Source organism: Primulina tabacum, chromosome 9 (genome assembly GCF_025594145.1).
Source record: "Primulina tabacum isolate GXHZ01 chromosome 9, ASM2559414v2, whole genome shotgun sequence".
Taxonomy (NCBI): domain Eukaryota; kingdom Viridiplantae; phylum Streptophyta; class Magnoliopsida; order Lamiales; family Gesneriaceae; genus Primulina; species Primulina tabacum.
Window position 1 is genome coordinate 25,942,908 of NC_134558.1, and position 19,438 is coordinate 25,962,345.

Sequence of the window (19,438 nt, forward strand, 5' to 3'; positions counted from 1 at the left end):
AGCTACCTGTAGTGGAGTTTACCTACAACAACAGTTTCCAATCATCTATTGGTATGGCTGTGCAGATCCTCGATTCATTGGGATGAAGTCGGTGAGAGATCAGAACTTGGTCCAGAGATTGTTCAGCAGGACTGCAGATGTGGTGGTCAAGATCAGAGACAGGATGAAGACCGCCCAGAGTCGTCAAAAGAGCTATGTGGACAAGAGGAGGAGGGATCTAGAGTTTTCCGTAGGTGATCACGTTTTCGTAAAGATAGCACCCATGAAGGGTGTTATGAGATTTGGGAAGAGAGGCAAGCTTAGTCCGAGGTTTATTGGACCGTTTGAGATTCTCGACAGAGTTGGGACACTAGCTTATGGTGTAGCCTTACCGCTGAATCTAGCCGGTGTACATAATGTGTTCCACGTCTCGATGCTGATGAAGTACCTAACTAATCCTTCACATGTTTTAAGCTATGAGCCATTACAGCTTGCTCCAGATCTGTCGTATGAGGAAAGACCTGTCCAAATCCTCGACAGACAGGAGAGGAGACTTCGGAACAAAGTGACCAAGTTGGTCAAAGTCCAGTGGCTGAATCAATCAGTGGAGGAGGCCACTTGGGAGACCGAGGCAGAGATGAGGAATCGATACTCGGAGTTGTTTGGTAAGACTTAATTTCGAGGATGAAATTTATATAAGTGGGAGAGGAACTGTAGAGCCCAAATTCAGTACACGTAAAAACTCATGCATTTATTTAATTGTTAAATTATTTAATCAAATTTAAAATGATTTTTAGTGATGCATAATTTGTATAATTGCATTATTTCAAATTATTTATGTTTATGTGATGCACATTAAATGTTTTCTTGAGTTTCATGTTTCAGGCGATTATTCGATGCGAGATCGAGAAAAAAAGACCGAAGACGATTTTGGCGATTTTTTTTAAATGTGGTATTTTTATTTTAAGTCAAAGAAGTGGCATCTTAAATGATTTATTTAATTTTAAGCATTTTAAACGCCTAATTTAATTATTAGGTGATTTTATGATTTTAAACTTTTAAAGGTGTAGCACTTGTGCATTTTATTTTAATTAGGGGATTTGTAGAAGTTAGTGTTGATTAATTTTATTTAACATTTTTAAATTTTTAATTAAGCACCCTACCCCTAATTAACCACAAAAACACACGCACTCATACACTTTTACACACACTAATACATGCCTACACACACCATCAGCACACACATTCCATTCCATCTCACTTCAAATTTTTGGAGAGCAAAATAAAAACTACGGTTCATAGGAAACTCAGCAGCCGCCCCTCCCTTCAAAGATTTCAACAACTCTCGCCACTTTCCTTCAAGAAAATCGTGCCACGTTCGTTCCGGATCGTCTCTCGTATCACTCCCGCCTCGGTATCGTCGTTTCGGTATTTCAAATCATCAAAAGGCATGTATATTCTTTCATTTCTGCATCGATCTTGTCATAGTAATAACTTTAATGTTTATTGTATGAAAACCATGTGTATGTTATGTAGAAGTTTGAGCAAATGTGGTTGGATCACTTTTGAAACGGTTTTTGGATCTCAAAACTCGAATTTGCTGTCATTTTAGTTACTGCGATTTTTCGGTCGATTTTCTGGAAAATCTTTCAACAGATGAAACGTAGAACTTTTTGATACCTTCGATTTGATATAAAATTTGAAATATTTAAATAAGAAATGAATGAGTTATGATTGTTTTTGTGGAACTGCTCAAACTGCGTTTTTCTGAAAAATACGTCTTGATGTGTTCTTGAAGTTTTATTGTTGCAGGCTTCGTTGGGGATCGACGGGTGATTGCTGCTGCATTTAGGTATATCAAAAATGATGTTGGGATGATTGTTGGTGTTTCGTTTCGTGTCGTTAGGCACTTGGTTGAATTAGAAGTCGTGGGAATGGTTTTGGCGTCAAGTGTCGTGTTCACAGATTGGTTGCGTGCTTGTGATACGTAGTTGTTTTGGGGAAATTGTATAGGCTTGAGTCATTACTATAGTATCCTAGAATGGGTCTCGAGGTGTTGTTTCAAGGTTGGAATGATCAAGTTAGGGAGACGAAGTCACATGCACTGGAATTCTCGTTGGTTTGCTTCTCCCGCAGGTACACGGACCCGGGGCCGGACCCTTACACGGGGTCCGTGCCCTTGTTTCCTTCGAAGTGTCAACACACAGAGCCTACACGGACACTTAGACAGACCTTGATACGGGATCTGTGTACTTACTTCTCTTCGGACATAGTTTTACAGAGCCTACACGGACCCGTAGCCGGACCTGGGCACGAGGTCTATGTACTTCCTTTTTTTGGGAAAAATTATGTTGGCTGTTTTGGAGTTTGGTTTTATTATTTAGTACGATGATTAAACGAGGTCAAGTCCCGAGTGATCTAGAATGTCATAAGCCATTTATTTACTTTGGTGGTGAGCACGAGTACCTACGTCTAAGCTACGTAGGATAAGGGTTTGAACTCATGTTTGTATGTGCAGCAGTGGCCCCAAGCGAGATCCAACGAATCTCTCAACGCCAAGTAAGTATGTTCGACGTGCAAAAGAAAATATTTTTTAAAGTTTTTGAGATATGCTAAATGTCTTGTGACCAAATTATCTATGGGTTTAGAAGTCGGTGAACGTGGCCGGTGACCTCTCCACCCAGGTAAAGCATGACCGGGTTTAGATCAGGATTGGAAAGTGGTAAAGCATGACCAGGGACCAATCCACCCGTTAAAGCATGAACGAGGATCTCATGTATGTGGTAGTGGACTTTTTTTGCCAGCCCAGTATTGTGGTTTAGTCTGATCAGGCATTTATGTATGTGTCACTTGCTTTGAAACATATCTCTACGCAAGATGATGAAGTCCATGTATGTTGCAAGTATGTATGTTGCAAGCATGTTTCAGAAAAGTTTCACGTTACGGCACGTCTATGTTATGTATGTAAGTTCAAGCTTTTACACGCATGTTCAAGTTTCAAATATGTACGCCCTATTTTAAAGATTAAATGTGGTTTTATTACGTATTACTTGTTATTTCCAGTTTATGCATGTTGAGTTTTTAGACTCACTAGACTTGATCGATGCAGATGAGGATGACTTTGAGGAGACGAGAGGTGCGGACCAGTGAGCTGGCTTGGACTGAGCGGGAGGCTAAACCCGAGGACCGCCCATGTTTTTAGTTTTCATGCAATGCTTCAACTACTCTGATTTCACGTTTTGGTTTATGATGTTTAAACAAGTGTTTGTAGCAAACTTTATTCATGTTCTGGGTTACGATGTTAAACAAGTGTTTTTAGCAAACTTCATTCACGACCCTTTTATTGCAATTTTTTTGGGACGAACAGTTTATTTCAAATCGAAATTGGAGAGTTTATTTCTTAAATAAGAAAATTTTTATTTTTCCGCAAATTTTAAATTAGTTCAATAGTACGGTACGTTACAGTCGGGCTTCGTCTGAGGCCTTCTCCAGTAAACGGGCCCTCTCTGGGTTTTCTCCCTCACGATATTCCCAATCATATCATATCATATCATATCACATTTGTCACAGTCAATTCACATCCTTCAAAATATTTTTCTTTTCTTTTTTATTCATAAAATATTATGTCCTTTCAAAATTCGTAAAATAACATTTTAATAGGAAAAAATCGTACAACTTTAGCATAAATCATAAAATTCAATATTTTCACCATAAAAGTTTTAAAATATCATTTAACATGTATTATAATTCTTCGGGACACTGCCAATCTTTTCGTACTACCCGGGATGGAAATGACCATTTTACCCTTGAACTATAAAATTCTCGATTTTGACATTTTCTTACTTTTATTAACTCGATCCTATCTTAAACGATCATATAAGCTTAAAATTGAATTCTAATTATTTTTCTTAGACGTAAACTTGGACATTTCGGTTTATTGACTTATTAACTAAACTTTGAAGCGTTTTAATACCGAATAAATTCCAAACATAATATTTTATTTCCAAATTTTAAACTTAAGCTTTTCATACCTAAACTACCCTCATGAACCATGAATCGGCCCCGGTGGACCAAGTTTCGAGCCCTTACCTTCTACCTAGCCATGTTCGAGCCCTAAACCTTAAACCAAGCAACAGCTTCCTCTTAACTTGAGCCACCCTTGAGCCATCATGGACCACACCATTCCTAGACCCTCATGGACCCCACCTGAACTGACCTGGACTAGCGCACCAGCCCCAGCCCACATGAAGCACCCCCTGCGAACGAGCCCCTATGATCGCGGCCCTTTCTTGCGCAATTAGGAGTCCAGCTATGCTAGGACTCCTCCTAGCCTCTAGACACAGCCTCTACCAAGCCCTTGACCAGCCCTGGCCGAACCCTGGTGCACCACCCCTCATAGCCGAGCCCTAGGACCCATGACAAACCCATAAAAGCCTAGGTTCTACCCTTCCCCCATGCACAGCTCCTCACATGATCCTCCAGCGCTCGTGTTTCCCCTTAAACGACACTTTTCCGAGCCTTTAATAATCTATGTTGGCATCATGTCCTTTAGAATTCATAACGTTCACAAACGAATCGTAAAATTATCTAAACTTTGAAAATAATCATCCAAACGTTAAACTATTATTACTAAAATATTTTTCATGTCAAAATACATGAAACATGCATAATATGATTTGAATGGTGCATCTAAAGAGTTTAGAAGCGTGCCTTTGCATTTAAAACTCTTGAATATACGATCGTTGGCGTGGGTTGCGAAGGGAGACGAAACAAACGACCTTGAATTTTTCTCTCCAATATTTTGAAATTTTGAGTGTGAGTTGTGTGAAGGTGTGCGGCTACTATGCCGTTCAAGAACCCTAGTTTTCTATTTTATAATTTTCGAAAATTTGGTGTTAATGGGCTAGGGTTTTGGGCTTTTTAGTTTAGGAGTAATTAGACCATCTATCTTAGGTAAATTAGGCCCAATAATGTCTGTTTAATTGAAAAATAAAAGTTTACAAAATTTGTTTTCAAAAATAATAATTTTTGGGCTTTTAGAAGTCTTTCGTTTGAACAAAGCCGGCTTCCCGGATAAAATCGAGTTCGTCTCGTAAAATAATATGGGCTCCAGCATTTTTAGAAAATTTTAATTATATTTAATCATATTAACAAGCCTAAAAATGTCTATCGAAAAAAGATTTTATTTTGGTCGTCCCCGGTCTCTTTTCCCCGGTCTATTATCGAATGTTTCGGGTAAAAGCTTACATTTTCATGAAATCGTGCAATGAGACCTTCAATCATATTCTATATATCATTTAAGCATTTAAAAATAATTAAATAAAGTAATTAAGTAATTTAAATCATTTGCATGGATGTGGTTTACGTGGGTTGATTTTTGGACGTTACAAAAGTTTTGTTACACTTCAACTTGCAAGATAATAATCCAATTTTAACCCCTCTTCATGTTAACCTCGAGTTATCCTCCGAGGTGTGTCCTAGAAGTGAATTAGAGAGGATAGAGATGTCTCGAGTACCATATGCATCAGCAGTGGGAAGTTTGATGTTCGACATGATTTGTACAAGACCGAACATTGCACAAACAGTTAGAGCATTTAGTCGATATATAGTGAAATCCTAAACGAGAGCATAAGATTACTGTTATGAGAATCCTTAGATACATTAAGGGTACCTCAAATGTTGCATTATTTTCTGGATGATCAAGTTTTGCACTCAGAGGCTATGTCGATTCATATTATGCATGTGATCCTGATAAGAGGAAATCTACTACTAGTTATGTATTTACACTGTAGAGGGAGCAATAAGCTGAGTTTCATAACTGCTAACAGTTGTGGCATTATCCGTAATGGAAGTTGTTCAAGCTTGCAAGGAAGAAATATAAATTAAAATGTTATTGGAGGAAATTGAGCACAAACAAGAGAATGTTCCTTTGTTTTGTGACAACTAGAGTACCTTTCACGACACAAGGAATCCAACCTTTCATTCCAAGACTAAAAACATGGAGTCCAATTTCATTTTGTTCTAGAAGTAGTAGAGGAAGGATGTGTGGATATGTAGAAGATCCATACAAATGATAAAATGTTGATGTTCTGACCAAGAAAGTGAACACTGTTAAGTTTGAGTGGTGTAGACTCTCAAGTGGCCTAGCAAAAACGTAAGAAACATGGAATGATAAGTTTGAAAAGATAGGTGGAGATGTGTTTAATTCTCAATTAAATCTTCAAGTGGAAGAAATATCGGCAATAATGGAGTTAAGTGAGTGACAAAATATTTATTGTTGTAGGTGTTGGTTGTCATAATTTGTGCAGCGAATTTTGGCAATGCATTTAGACGAGAAAACACGTTTTAACACTCATGATGAGCTATAAAAATATTTCTCCCTCCTTCATTCCAAAAGCATCTCGTTCTCAATTCTTTTCTCAAATCATATCATTCTTATTAGAGAATTTTGTTCTATACTATTTGTGAGGTTTTCTCATGTATTAAGAGTGTGTTATTTTTGAAAACAGAAGGAGAGGTTGTAAAATACAAAATATTATAGTGGAATATTTTAATCTTGCTCATGATTTTTATCCCAATCATTTTAGAGGTCACGTAAATCTCGATGTCCAATTTTATCCTTTATTTTCTCATATTTTTATATCAAAATGCCACAACTAGAACCAATACTCTTATATTTATTGTCTCTTCTTTTATTACGTTGTGACACCGATTGCGTGTTCCAAACATATACAATTTCTTACACATTTTTGGAATTTTAGAAGCTATAACTGTAAGTTCCAGGAAATTCGATCTATGTAACCTGGATACATGCAATCTAAGGTTTTATTTTAAATTATATGTTTAAAGATTTTTATGCATTTAATGCATGATTATTGCATGGTAAGAGTTTTGCATGATTATTTTTAAGTTTCATGCATTAGGGTTTTAAGTTGTCTTTCGCGCTCGAACGAGGAACGGAGACCGGGGATTATCAGGAAAATATTTTATCAAATGATTAATTTTAATTAATTAATTTGAATTGTTTTAAGGGTATTTTTCGAAAATTGGGTCTTGGTAGGTATTTTTACTCGCCGGGTCATATTTTTAATCGATACGCAAATTTTATCGAACCGGAGGGACTTTTTGAGGGCTGAAAAATATATTTTAAAAAACGTACCTAAACGAAGTATTTTTCGGGAATTTTATTGGGCTTAATAGGTTGGTTTTATTGTCTAATGGGCTCAAAACCCTTTTAATTTTTAATAAGGCTCATTAGTGCTTTATAATCCATTTAAACCCTACCTAAATCAATCCTAACCCTAATATCTTTAAGTGGCCGCCCCACCCCTCCATCAGCAGCCCCTGCCCTTAGACTTTTACAGTAGAAACCAGCAGCAAGTTCGGCTCTCTCCATTTTCTTTCAAGCAAGCTTCCTCCCGGCTCCTCCGGTGCTTGTACGACGCTCGTTTCTTCGAGTCTTTGAGCATCTACACATCAAGGCACTACTTGTATCATTATTTTACTCATAATTCACACTATGTATGCTGACATGTGTATATTTGTTTGAGGAATCTTTCGATCGAGCATGCAGCATCAATCTTGTTCGGTTTTTACTCGATTGCATGCATGTTTTTTTTTATCACAACTCACGTTTTCATGATTTTGTGCTAGGGACTGCCGAGTTTGAGTGTTAATGGGGCTGCTTACGTAGAAAATTATGGTGTCAAAGGGCTGGAATTTGATGAGGGTCGAGATTATGCAAAGGCCGTAGGGTGTGTCATGTTTGCTTGAGTCGGGGATGGCTAGATCGGAACTTTTGAGTGTGCCGACTGTGAAAGAGTCAACCCTAGCCCTGTACTAGACCCTGGTGGGTCTGAGCCGTGGCCTAGGTTGGCTCAAACATGGCTGCAGATTAGTGGAGAAGCCGATCGATCGAGTTGAGGAAAGGTTAGCTCAGTTGGTGCGATCTTTTGTGTCATGCGGCTTGCATGGGGTTGTGAGCTGTGCTTAATTCAGTTCAGGAGGGTCCTAAGTGGGCTAGGAAGGGTTTATCCAAGGCTGGTCCGAGCCGGTAGAGCCTAGGGTTGATAATTTTCAAGTTTTGCGTATTAGGGTTTCGAACGTGTATTGGGAAAAAATTCCAGCAGCATATGGCCTTGTTTCCGTGGGTCTTAGTGGGCTGGAAAGTATGGTTTTAAGGCTGGTTGGGTAGGTTTAGGACATGATTCGAGTTTTGAAAAATTTGGTTTAGTTTCGGATTGATTTGGGTTAAAACCGAGACCACGGTTCAAGTTTTAAAACGAATCGATTAATTTTTGAGACGGGCTCGAGTTTATGTCTAAGAAATGCTTATAAATATGTTTTGGGATGTTTTAAGGAGTTTGGTAAGCTTCAGGTCGAAATTTATAGGTGCAGCGGTAAAATAGTCATTTTGGGTTTTCAGGGGCAAAATGGCCATTTTGCACGCGAGTCGAGATTTTTGTCCTGGCAATGCCCTGAGCACGATTTTTCATGTTTTTAAATGTTTATGTATCATGTACATGATTTTTATGTAAAAATGATAAATACGTTGCATGCTTGGTTTCAAGGAAAATTTACGTATATGCATGATTTTCTTGGGTGATGAGTACGATGACATGTTTTGAATGATGAGAGTTGGTTGTGACTAATACGATGATATGATGACATGATGACATGTAAGGCCAAGGCTCAGTGGACAGGTAATGTTATCACTGATATCCCCGTCGCCGAGTACCGCAGTTACACGTAGATGGATCCATCGACTGACATGATGATACGAAAGTCACAACTTATGAACGAAATTCAATTAAAAGAAATGAACACATATATGATGTTATGTTGAGATATGTTTTGACATGTATGCTTTAGTATGTTTACCTTTACGCTTTAAAGATCATGAACTGTATTTTTATTACGGTACTTTTCACTGTTGTATGTATATGTACTTGGTATTAATGTTATAGTTGTGTTGAGTCTTTAAACTCACTAGGTGTGATTGATGCAGGTGAGCATGTTGATGAGGAGGCTGGAGGTGCGGAATTCTAAGTAGGCAGGGCTGGATTTGTGCACATGACCCGAGGACCATAATTTCTGCACATCACGTTTTATGAGTTTGTAGACTTGATCAGTTTTATTCGCTTATTATGATATGTTGGTGATTTCCAGGATTTTTACTTGTTTTAATTATTGATGGCCGAGTTGGCAAATTTTAAACTGTAGTATTTTATTTTTCATTAGATCACGATTATTTTTAAAAGGCGTATTCCTCAGCAGTCCTGGATGCAACGGTTTGAAAAATATTTGATTTGATATTTTATTTTAAACCAAATTCGAGTCCAAAATATATTGTTCGATAGTTCGCGAGCCGATCACGAACCTTGATATTTTATTAATATAAATATATATTAAATAAATAGATTTTGAGTCTTTTAAGTATTTATTTTCGAATAAATAGTTCGAATAGTACGCAAACATGTTCGTCTATTTTGAGCCAAACTCAAACTCGAACTCGAACCAAAGCCTTGAGTTGAACTAAAATCGAACCCAAAATTTTAAAATTTTAAAACTTTGAATCGAGCTCGAATAAGTTCTAACCTTAAATGTTTCATTATATTTAGCTTGATTCGGTTCGTTTACACTCCTAGACGTGACGATGAACTACATCTCATCTTTGGAGTTCACAGGAACAACAATCGCGCACCCGAACTATTCGGCATTGGTCTGCATCTTTCTAATTCAGGTAACGTTGTTATTTGGCTACCTATAAGTTCAATTTTTTTGGCAAATTTATTCGGCAAAACCCTAGTCGAAATTTGTTCATTTGGAATTACAGATTGCCTATGTAACACAAAAATTGGGAACCTTTAAAAATATACAGTTGTTGATTAAAGAACAAGGCTTGTTATGAATGGGGAAATGCGACTTGAGTTTCGCAACCATCCTTCTGCGGAATGTCTTGTATGTCGCACATGAACAAATTTTAGCAAGCACAGATTATGCGGAAAATAGACAAATTTACGTACAAAGAGATCCACACAATGCATTCCCATCTTAAAAAACACAGTTGGTTCACATATTTAAGTACCCAAAAAAAGAGGCAACATCCCAAATGGGGAAAAAAATACAACTCGATATATCCTATAAATATATCACACGACCCACAACTTGCTTACTGGAACACAGAAACTTCTCCATTCCAGCTACAACTAGCAACAGCATTAGGCATTGTGGGATGAAACACAACATCCACGCATGCTTGCTCGTAAGCTTTAATCATTTTTTAGGAGTTTGGAGGTTTTCGAGTCGTAGAAGTACATAAATCCATCGGATGAGCCAGAGGCAACTATCCCTCCATCTAAGCTGAAGTTGCATTTGATAGGGAATCCCAATACACCATGACTTTCATATCTCTTGTACTTGTCCAGTTTGAATGGCGGCTGGGATGAGATTATTGCAATATAGTTTCCATTGGATTGAGCAATAAAGTATGGCTCAAAAGGATGACATCTTATACTTGGGCATGTGTATGCTTCTGTATAGACCTGAAATGTGCAGATGTAAAGAGGGTTATGATATACAGAGTCTGGAAAATACAGAACATTTCAGAGATGGAAAAAGAAATACACAGACAAGCCACATATATTGAGCAAAGCCTTTGAGCATGCATGTCAATGCAACATAGATGAATATATCACGAGTGTATTTTATTTTTTCAATTTTAGATGCGCAAGCCGCAACACCCGTTTCTCGTCTTGGTTGGGGGGGGGGGGGGGGCAAAGGGGGGGATGAGAGGGAAAGGACTCCCGTGGGATTAAATGGATAAACAATGAATTTGTTCTGATTTCACATCGATTTCGTTATAACTTGTGAAATGACATATAAGTAGTTTGACCTAAAAAACTAGTTTTTGGGCTTGGGCTCTCTTGAACTAATATCTAAAAATTGATGCTCAGTGTAGGCTGGATTAAGATTCATGTCTAACACCGGTGGGGAGTGAATACTGTCCAGAAAAAAAAAAAGACTACAATCCACCAGAAATTATGATAACTACCAGAAATGAGGCAAAAATGGAAACATGATAAAGCTCTGATGGGCTGGAGCCAAGGGACAAAAGAACTCAAGAATCAAGAACATCAAATTGACATGATGGGAACATTTAAAATTCCCAATGGGAGAGCTTCAGCAGAGATTACCGCTTGGGCAACCAAAAAAAGGAAAAGAAGAAGATACCCACTGCAGTTCTGGCAGTGGACACAACAATTGTTTTTAGGAGAGGTAGAATTTGATAGGAGAGAGCATGGGCAAGGAAGTGACAAAATGAAACAAGCCCTAACTCGAGCTTCCCAGTTTTAAGGAACCAATCCCATTTAGTGGCTTTCTAAGTCTGATATAATGACATTATTTGAAATCCAAGGCACCCCCAACGGTCAATCAAGTCCCAAAAACATTCATCTGTATGGAAGGGCTGGTTTGAAATAAAAAAAAAACAGAAATCATGTAGAAAGATTTGTGAGGGACTCATGAGTCGCTACATTGAAACAAAAGCATCAAAACCACACAAACATCAATCATCTCTTATCTTAATTAAAATTAATTTGCAGCAAACACGATGTTCAAAAATGGGATTTATAAACTCAAATATCCCGAAAATCAGCTAACAGTTTGGATTGGACAACAGCAGCAGGTATAGGCCACACTCTTGCACAGATACGAGGGCAAACTACATGACAGGATGTTTTGGTGTTCGGTGGGAATTACCGCAGCACCGAGAGTATTGGTTGCAATACTAGCAAGAGTGTGTGCAGGAGAAAAAAGTGATTGTGCTTTACGAGTGGTCAAAATTATACCCCAAAATATCAATATGTCCGAGTAGATCTCTTTGGGTCAGAATATTGGCAGAGCCGCAGAAGATGAAAGGGAACGGAGAAGGGAATTTTGAAGGGAAGATGAACAGGAGCATATATCAAGGATAAAATCCGAATTTGGAACTAATTTTGCTTTAGTTAATTGCTAATGGACTCCAACCCCATAAGAATTTAGAAAGCAACTATCCAAACAGTGATGCGAAAGGTGCCCGCTAAGGAAAATAAAATGTGAATGAGGGAATCAGTATGGGGTACACAAATATAACCCAGTTTTGATGATACTAGCTTGGAGTCAGGGCAAGTGGTTTTACTCTTGTAATTGCACACTCGATCAATTTATTAATGCAGTTACTTGGCAACCTTTGTAATCAGGTTATCAAATTTAGGAAGGAAAATTCCCTGTAGAGGAATTAATACTGAATAGAGCTGCGTGTCTTCATTTACATAAACCTTCTATCAGAGTAAACACTCCTTAGTAGATCCATTGTACTTTTATGAATAAATTTACCATTTCGTATGCAATAATTTAACAATGAGCAAGTACCAGCACAAACAAAATTTTTACCTGATTAGATAATGGAATTTCTCGTGAAACGTCCCAAACAATAATCGCATTTTCACTAAGATTGCTTTTGGACACATCGCTGGAGGTGATAACTTGCTTGCCATCAACAGTGAATTCTACATCAAGAATGGGACCAAGACTTCGGACATATTTGTGTACCAACTTGCCAGCCCTAATATCCCATAATTTAAGCTGGCCTTTTGATCCCCCAGAGAGAAAAAGTTTGCAATTGCTTGGGAAAAATTTAACAACTTCTACAAATTGATCCTCCTTGAAAATCTGAAGCTCAATTCCCTTTTCTACATCAACCAACCTTGATGTGCAGTCGTAACCACAAGAGAGAACAGATAATCCATCATCCGACCATTTCACATCTTTTACTGCTGCATGGTGGCAATTTAATATCCTGGCTCTTTTCTGATCTCGACTCCACACATTCCATATGCAGACAGTATGATCCATTCCAGCAGAAGCAAGAAGGTGAGCTGAAAACTAAAATCATAGAACAGATCAGAAAGTCACATAATGGTAAGATAATGACAGCAGGACGATACTGACAAAGGCATTTAGGAGATGATAGATTCTAAATCTCACAAATAAATCAGCGTATAAAAAATTGTGAAGTACACATTTTCAACAGCCTCGATGATGTACACCAAAACTGGAATAGAATCCTGTCTTTCCCAAATGATATTTGACCAAATGGTTTTCAAATATAGCCACTTTAAGAAAACAAAACACTTGTTCTTTTCTGCATCTCAAATCACAATACCACTAGGCCTCGATAATTAGAACCATGCTTTTAAGTTTTGCCAATCCAATTAGTCCAGATCTAACTCAATCACATAGCCATGAACAAGCAATTTATAAGAGACACAACATAGACAAGGTACATGGGCACAACAAAACACTTTTTGAAAGTAATATTTAGTAAAAGTACCAATCACACAAAAGAACTTTTTGAAAGGCGTGGAGGAGAACTATCAAGCAATATTAACCTCAATAATCACTTACCATGAGTTCTAGACCACTGTACTGTATTGACAGATTTGACATGCCCATTGAGACCTACAGAAACGGACTGAGGTGTTTGGGTGGAGCCTACTCTGCCCTTCGCATGACGCCTCAGTGTCGTAAAAATACCATGGGGTAAGTCTGAATCTGAAAGGTTTCCTATAACTGACAGAAAAAAGAAAAAGCAGATTGGCTACCAGCTACGGGCATTTGTTAAACCAATAAAAAATCTCAGGACAAGAAGTCAGAATATCAAAAAAGATTGTTAAAATCCAATTTCACATTTACATCCATTCTACACAAACTTTGAATTTAACAACTCCAAATCCTTTTCCACATCAATCGCATAATATGTTTGAGTGTTCTCCCAAACTAGTCTTTTGGTTAAGCCGTTGAGCTATCCTCTTAGGTTATATCATAACATTGTCATCCACTCCATATTGATAATGTGCCAATGAATTGATCACAAGATTAAACTGTACTCGCCAAATATACTCAAAACCCCCAGTGACAGGACACCGATACAATCACAACTTAAAGGAATGTTTATGAAGCTTATTTTTGCATCCACCTCTGATCCATCTGAGCAACGGAAGCTAGTTGATTGTCATTTTACACCTTCTACGATAAAATTTCAAACTATAACTTGTGAAAATAATATAATCTATCAGTCGTGCCGAGCAAATTTCCTCAATAGCATGAAAAATCAACAGAAAGAGAGAGAAGGGCAGCAGACAGAACCTGGTGACAAGCTGCGGGATACAGGGTTCGTGTCAGGAAGTTTGGGACCTAAAGCAAGGGCAGCTCGATGTCTTTTAGATACGTATCCTCCTGGAATCAGGGCTTCGGAAGCAGGTATGGGTAACGGAGCAGGGATGGCATGTGATGCTTCGATTCTGATCCGTTTAGGAGGAGGCTTAAACAGGTGTTTCTGCTCGGATCTTTCCCCGCCGTATTCGGCGGCGCCGTCGTCGTCGGAAGCAGTAGAGTAAGCTTTGGAGATTAGATCCATTATTCTCCCGTGGTGTTTACCCGGAACGTACAGAAATATAACCTTTTATAACATACCACTATTTAAAAACGTAACCTCAAAGAAAATGACAAAAGTATCCTCAATAAGTGGAGCGGTTCTTCCTAAAAAAACTCGATCTTTTCAGTCCCTACACCATATTTTTTTGTTTTTAACTCCGTAATTCAATTTTCACACATTAAATTAATAAATAATAATAAAATAGAATAACGATGGCTTTCCTTCTTCTCTTTTTTCCTCCGCTTATGCTCAATGAACAGTTTCTCCATAATGAACAATTTCTCCATCTTCTACCTCTGCCTCATCAGCCACTTTCTCCACTCTCTTGTCGGATAAATTAGCCTGGAAAATTCGACTGTGCACTTACGAGATGAGTATTTTGTTTTTATAAAAAAAAAATTTTTTAACTATAATCCGTATAGAATTTGTCGATTCCTACTTCAACGGCCGATTTATTTACAAAATTTGGTTATGTAAATCTTCGAAGAATTCATTTGGTTTTACGAAATCAGATTCGTTAAAAAATTCAACATTGTATCGTTCGCAAAATCAGTAAATCTTCATGATACTCACTAGAAATATAGGGTCCGGTTCCAATAGGTAATACTAGCCCGAATGCAGACATTTAATTTACTCTGAGCATTAAATCACAAAGGAGGACCATTAGAAGGGGGTCGGGAGGGTGTCCTGATGTATCCCCTCTCATGCTCAAGTCAGGTATTGAGAATAGAATGATAGAATATCTAGAGACGTTGCTAAGAATCAATATAGTGAATGAATAATTAAACTTTCAAACCTGTTATTTATAGGAAAATATCTCTATCTGTCATGCGTCACCTACCTAGGTTAGGAATGGGCCAGGGGTCCAAAGCCACCTACATAGGTTAAGAATGGACCGGGAGTCCAAAGTCTTATTTGGGCTTGATCTTGATGAGCCTATTCATAGAGTAGTGATACTCATTAGAAATGTAGGGTTTGGTTCCAATATGTGATACTAACCCGGATGCAGACCTCAAATTTACTCTAGGCCTAAAATCACAAAGAAGACCGTTAGAAAGAGGTCGAGAGGGTGTCTCAGAGTAGCCCATCCGACGCTCAAGTCAGGTATTGAGAATAAAATGAGAGAGCAACCAGAGACAATGCTAAGAATCGATATAGTGAATGAATAATTAGACTCTCAAACCTGGTATTTATAGAAGAATACCGGGGTCTGTCATGGGCCACCTACTAGGTTAGGAACGGGATGGGGTTTAAAGCCACCTACCAAGGTTAGGATGGGTCGGGGGTCCAAAGTTTTGTTTGGGCCTGATTTTGATGAGCCTATTCATAGGGTATCACCAGTCTTCCCCTCTCGAGTGGAACTGAATCGCAGGTTCAAAGTTCGATTAATCGCGCTTCTCATATGCTTGGACACGCCACCCATCAATGACCCTTCACTTTATTCAAAAATAAAAATAAAATTTTTGTGTTCACCCAAAAATAGATGCCCCCTGCTCATTCCATTCTCATCTCCCCAAATAATATTGTCGCCTCCCACTCACTAACTCTCTCCAACGTACATCCGCCTCCCCCTCCCTCATCTCACTCTCGCCTTGCCCCATCGCAATTCGCCCAGCAGCCTCGCCTAGCTCGCTCCACGCAGCCTCGCCCAACACGCCCTCACCCGGCAGCCGCCAACCCCCCTCCCCCCTCGCCTAATCTCGCCCAGTAGCCCCTCGCCCTCGCCCTCGCCCTCGCCCAGCCGCCGTCAACCCTTCTCGAGCACTCACCCAGCACGCCCTCGCCTGGCCGCCCCTCGCCCAGGCCTGCACACACTCGCCCTCGCCCTCGCCCTCGCCTTCGCCCTCGCCCCGCCGCCGCCAACCCTCTTCGCCTGGTAACCCCTCACCCTCGCCCAGCCGCTGCCAACCTCTTCGAGTGCTCGCCCTGCACGCCTTCATCCGGCAGCCCCTCGCCCACGCCTGTACGCCCTCGCCCTCGCCCTCACCCAGCCGCCGCCAACCCTCCTCGCCCATTCGTCCTGTGAAACGTCCACTACTTTTAAGCTTTAAAATCCTACTAATTTTTAACATTTAAAAGTTTAAAGTGAACAAAATCCTTAACTCGTCAATTAACAAAAATCCTACGTCAACCATTAACATGATCAATACTAACTTCAAAATAAAGCATGAAAATCTCTATTGATAATGGAAGCTCCATGAATATTTTGTTCAAGAGAACTTTGAATCAGATGAAAGTGGAAGAATTTGAGTTTGAGGCGGTCTCTATCCCTATGTATGGGTTTGCGGGACATGCCATTTCGCCATTGGGTCAGATTATTCTTCATCTATCCTAGGGGAATGATCCTCGGCGGGTAACAAAGATGATGACCTTCACCGTGGTGGATAACCCGTCAGCGTATAATAGGATTCTGGGAAGGCCATCTCTAAAGGACTTCAGAGCTGTAGCTTCCACCTATCATCAGAAGCTTAAGTTTCCTGTGGGAAAAGAAGTTGAAGTCTTGTGCGGGGACCAAAAAGTCGTGTGTCGGTGTTATAAAAGAGTACTGAAGGTAGAAGGAAAGAGAGCACATGTGAAGGTTAACATGATTAGAAAGGGAAGAAGTGGGTTACCCATAGTGAAGAGGGAGGTTTAGGAGGTAGTGGATGAAGAGCGTGAGATTGTAGAGTTGGGGTCTGAGAAGAAATCACTCAAAATAGCCCCTGATCTTGACCCAATGGTTAAGAAAGAACTCATTACTTGTTGACAAGCTAATCTCAACGTATTCACTTAGTCAGCCCAAGAACTAAAAGGCATAACCCCAGATGTTGCAGAGCATTGGCTAAACATCTTTTCGAATGTTCGCCCTGTGAAACAGAAGAAGAGACACTTTGGGCCCCAGAAAGATAAAGTTATAAAAAAGAAGTGGGAGAGTTGCTTAGTGCTAGGCATATTCGAGAAGTGCAATTTCCTACTTGGCTATCGAATGTCGTCCTAGTACCGAAGAGTTCAGGAAAGTGGATGATATTTGTTGACTTCAAAGATCTCAATAAAGCATGCCCTAAAGATTACCATCTTTTGCCTCGGATAGATCAGTTGTTAGACTCCACGGCCAGTCATCAATACTTGTGTCTGTTGGATTAGGAGATCAAGATAAAGTGAGTTTTATTAGCCCAGAAGGGACTTTCTATTACGTGGTCATGCATTTCGGATTCAAAATACCGGAGCCACGTACTAGCGATTAATGGATAAAATATTTTCTGAGCAGGTAGGAAGGAATGTCCAAGTATACGTGGATGATATCATGGTGAAGTCGAAGGACTCAACCCAGCTCGTACCTAACTTAGTGAAGATGAAACGTCTCCTACTTTTTTAACTTTAAAATCCAACTAATTTATTTTTGTTTCATTCGAAATTTACCATTTAAAATAACTTAACATTTCCATAAATCAAAGTAATTTAACATTTAAAATCTCAAGTGCATAAAATTCATTAAATCGTCAATTAACAACATTCAACTTCAACCTTTAACATGATCAAACTAACTTCAAAATAAAGTATAAAAATCTCTAATTAACTCATTAACAAAATCTTTTAAAACTTTGATTATCAAGCTAATGCGGAAGAAAATGTCCCTCGGGAGTGTACTACTGGACTCGATCCACTCAAGCGTCATCGCCTCCCTCAATATCATCATCGTATGCAACATTCAAACCCTAGTGAGTCTATTGACTCAGCAAGTTCTAAACATGAGTAATAAATAATAAATATACAAGCACATGCATTAAAATCATACTTTTATTCAAAATAAGCTAGCATAATTTAATCATAAATCGTCAAATCATAAAGCTTTCCATCGTTTACCATTTTGGGTGAAGTTTGATCATTGAAAGTGACTAGCTATATCGTCTGGTTGACTGATCAGTCTTATCTCACCATTGCACATGGGGACGAGCACTAGGCACCGACGTAAAATGGAAATATGATCGTTGGGCTCTCTCTATGGCATTCTCCCGTAAACGGGCTCCCTCTAGGGCTTTTTACCTCACGATATTCCCAAAAATCATATATCATATCCTTTTTGTCACAGTCAATTCACATCCTTCAAAAATATTTTTTTTCTTTTTAATCAAAAAATATCGTGTCCTCTCCACATTCGAAAAATAGCATTCTAACAGTAAACATTGCACAAATTTATCATAAATCATAAAATCCCATATTTTCATCGTAAAATTTTTAAAATATCATTTAGCACGCGTTATGATTCTTCGAGACACTGCCAACCCTTTTTGTACTACCCAGGTGTAAAATGACCGTTTTACCCTTGGACCCTAAATTCTCGATTTTGACTTTTTTTTCTTTTCACTTTTATTGACTCGAGACTATCCCAAATAATTATTTAAGCTTAAATTTGACTTCTAATATTTTTTTTACGTAAACTCGTGCTTTTTGATTTAACTCCTTATTTACTAAACTGTGAAGCGTTTTAATTCTAAATTAATTCTAACTTAAATATTTTAATCACAGACTTTAATCATAGCCTTTTCATACATAAACTACCCTCGTGAACCATGAATCAAACCCTGTGGACCCTGGTTCGAATCCTTTCTTCTCCTAACCCTTCAACTAACCCTAGCACACTCCCCTTGAGCCACGGCCCAGTTTCCTCGAGCCATGGCTGAGCCACCTTGGCCAAGACCAGACCCTAGCCTTCCTGGACATTTGCCGAACCCTCCTGGACCAGCACCCCAGCTCTATCCTGCGCACAAAGCCTACGCGCAAGGCTCCGCCTAGCCGCGGCCCTTCTCCCTTCGAGCCACCACGGACCACGGCTGCACCTTGCTACGACCACCCCTAGCCACCTACGATAGACCCTACTGAACCAGCCTAGCTAGCCACAACCCAGCCGCGAACCACCCTAGCCGTAGATCGCCAACTGTATGCATGGGGAAGAGTCCTACCCCTTGTGGACTCTTCCCTAGCTACCTTACACGGGTCCTAGAC

At 39.2% G+C, this 19,438-nt stretch overlaps 1 protein-coding gene across 1 annotated transcript; it reads right to left on the reverse strand.

Moving 5' to 3' along the window:
- Positions 1–10,001: 10,001 nt before the first annotated feature.
- LOC142555042 (uncharacterized) lies at positions 10,002–14,479 on the reverse strand. The gene is made up of 4 exons (XM_075665686.1): positions 14,167–14,479; positions 13,426–13,590; positions 12,412–12,896; positions 10,002–10,523 (listed from the first exon to the last, which is right to left on the reverse strand). Exons 1-4 carry the CDS (start codon positions 14,435–14,437, stop codon positions 10,251–10,253), a joined length of 1,194 nt encoding a protein of 397 aa, XP_075521801.1. The 5' UTR covers positions 14,438–14,479; the 3' UTR covers positions 10,002–10,250.
- Positions 14,480–19,438: the final 4,959 nt, after the last annotated feature.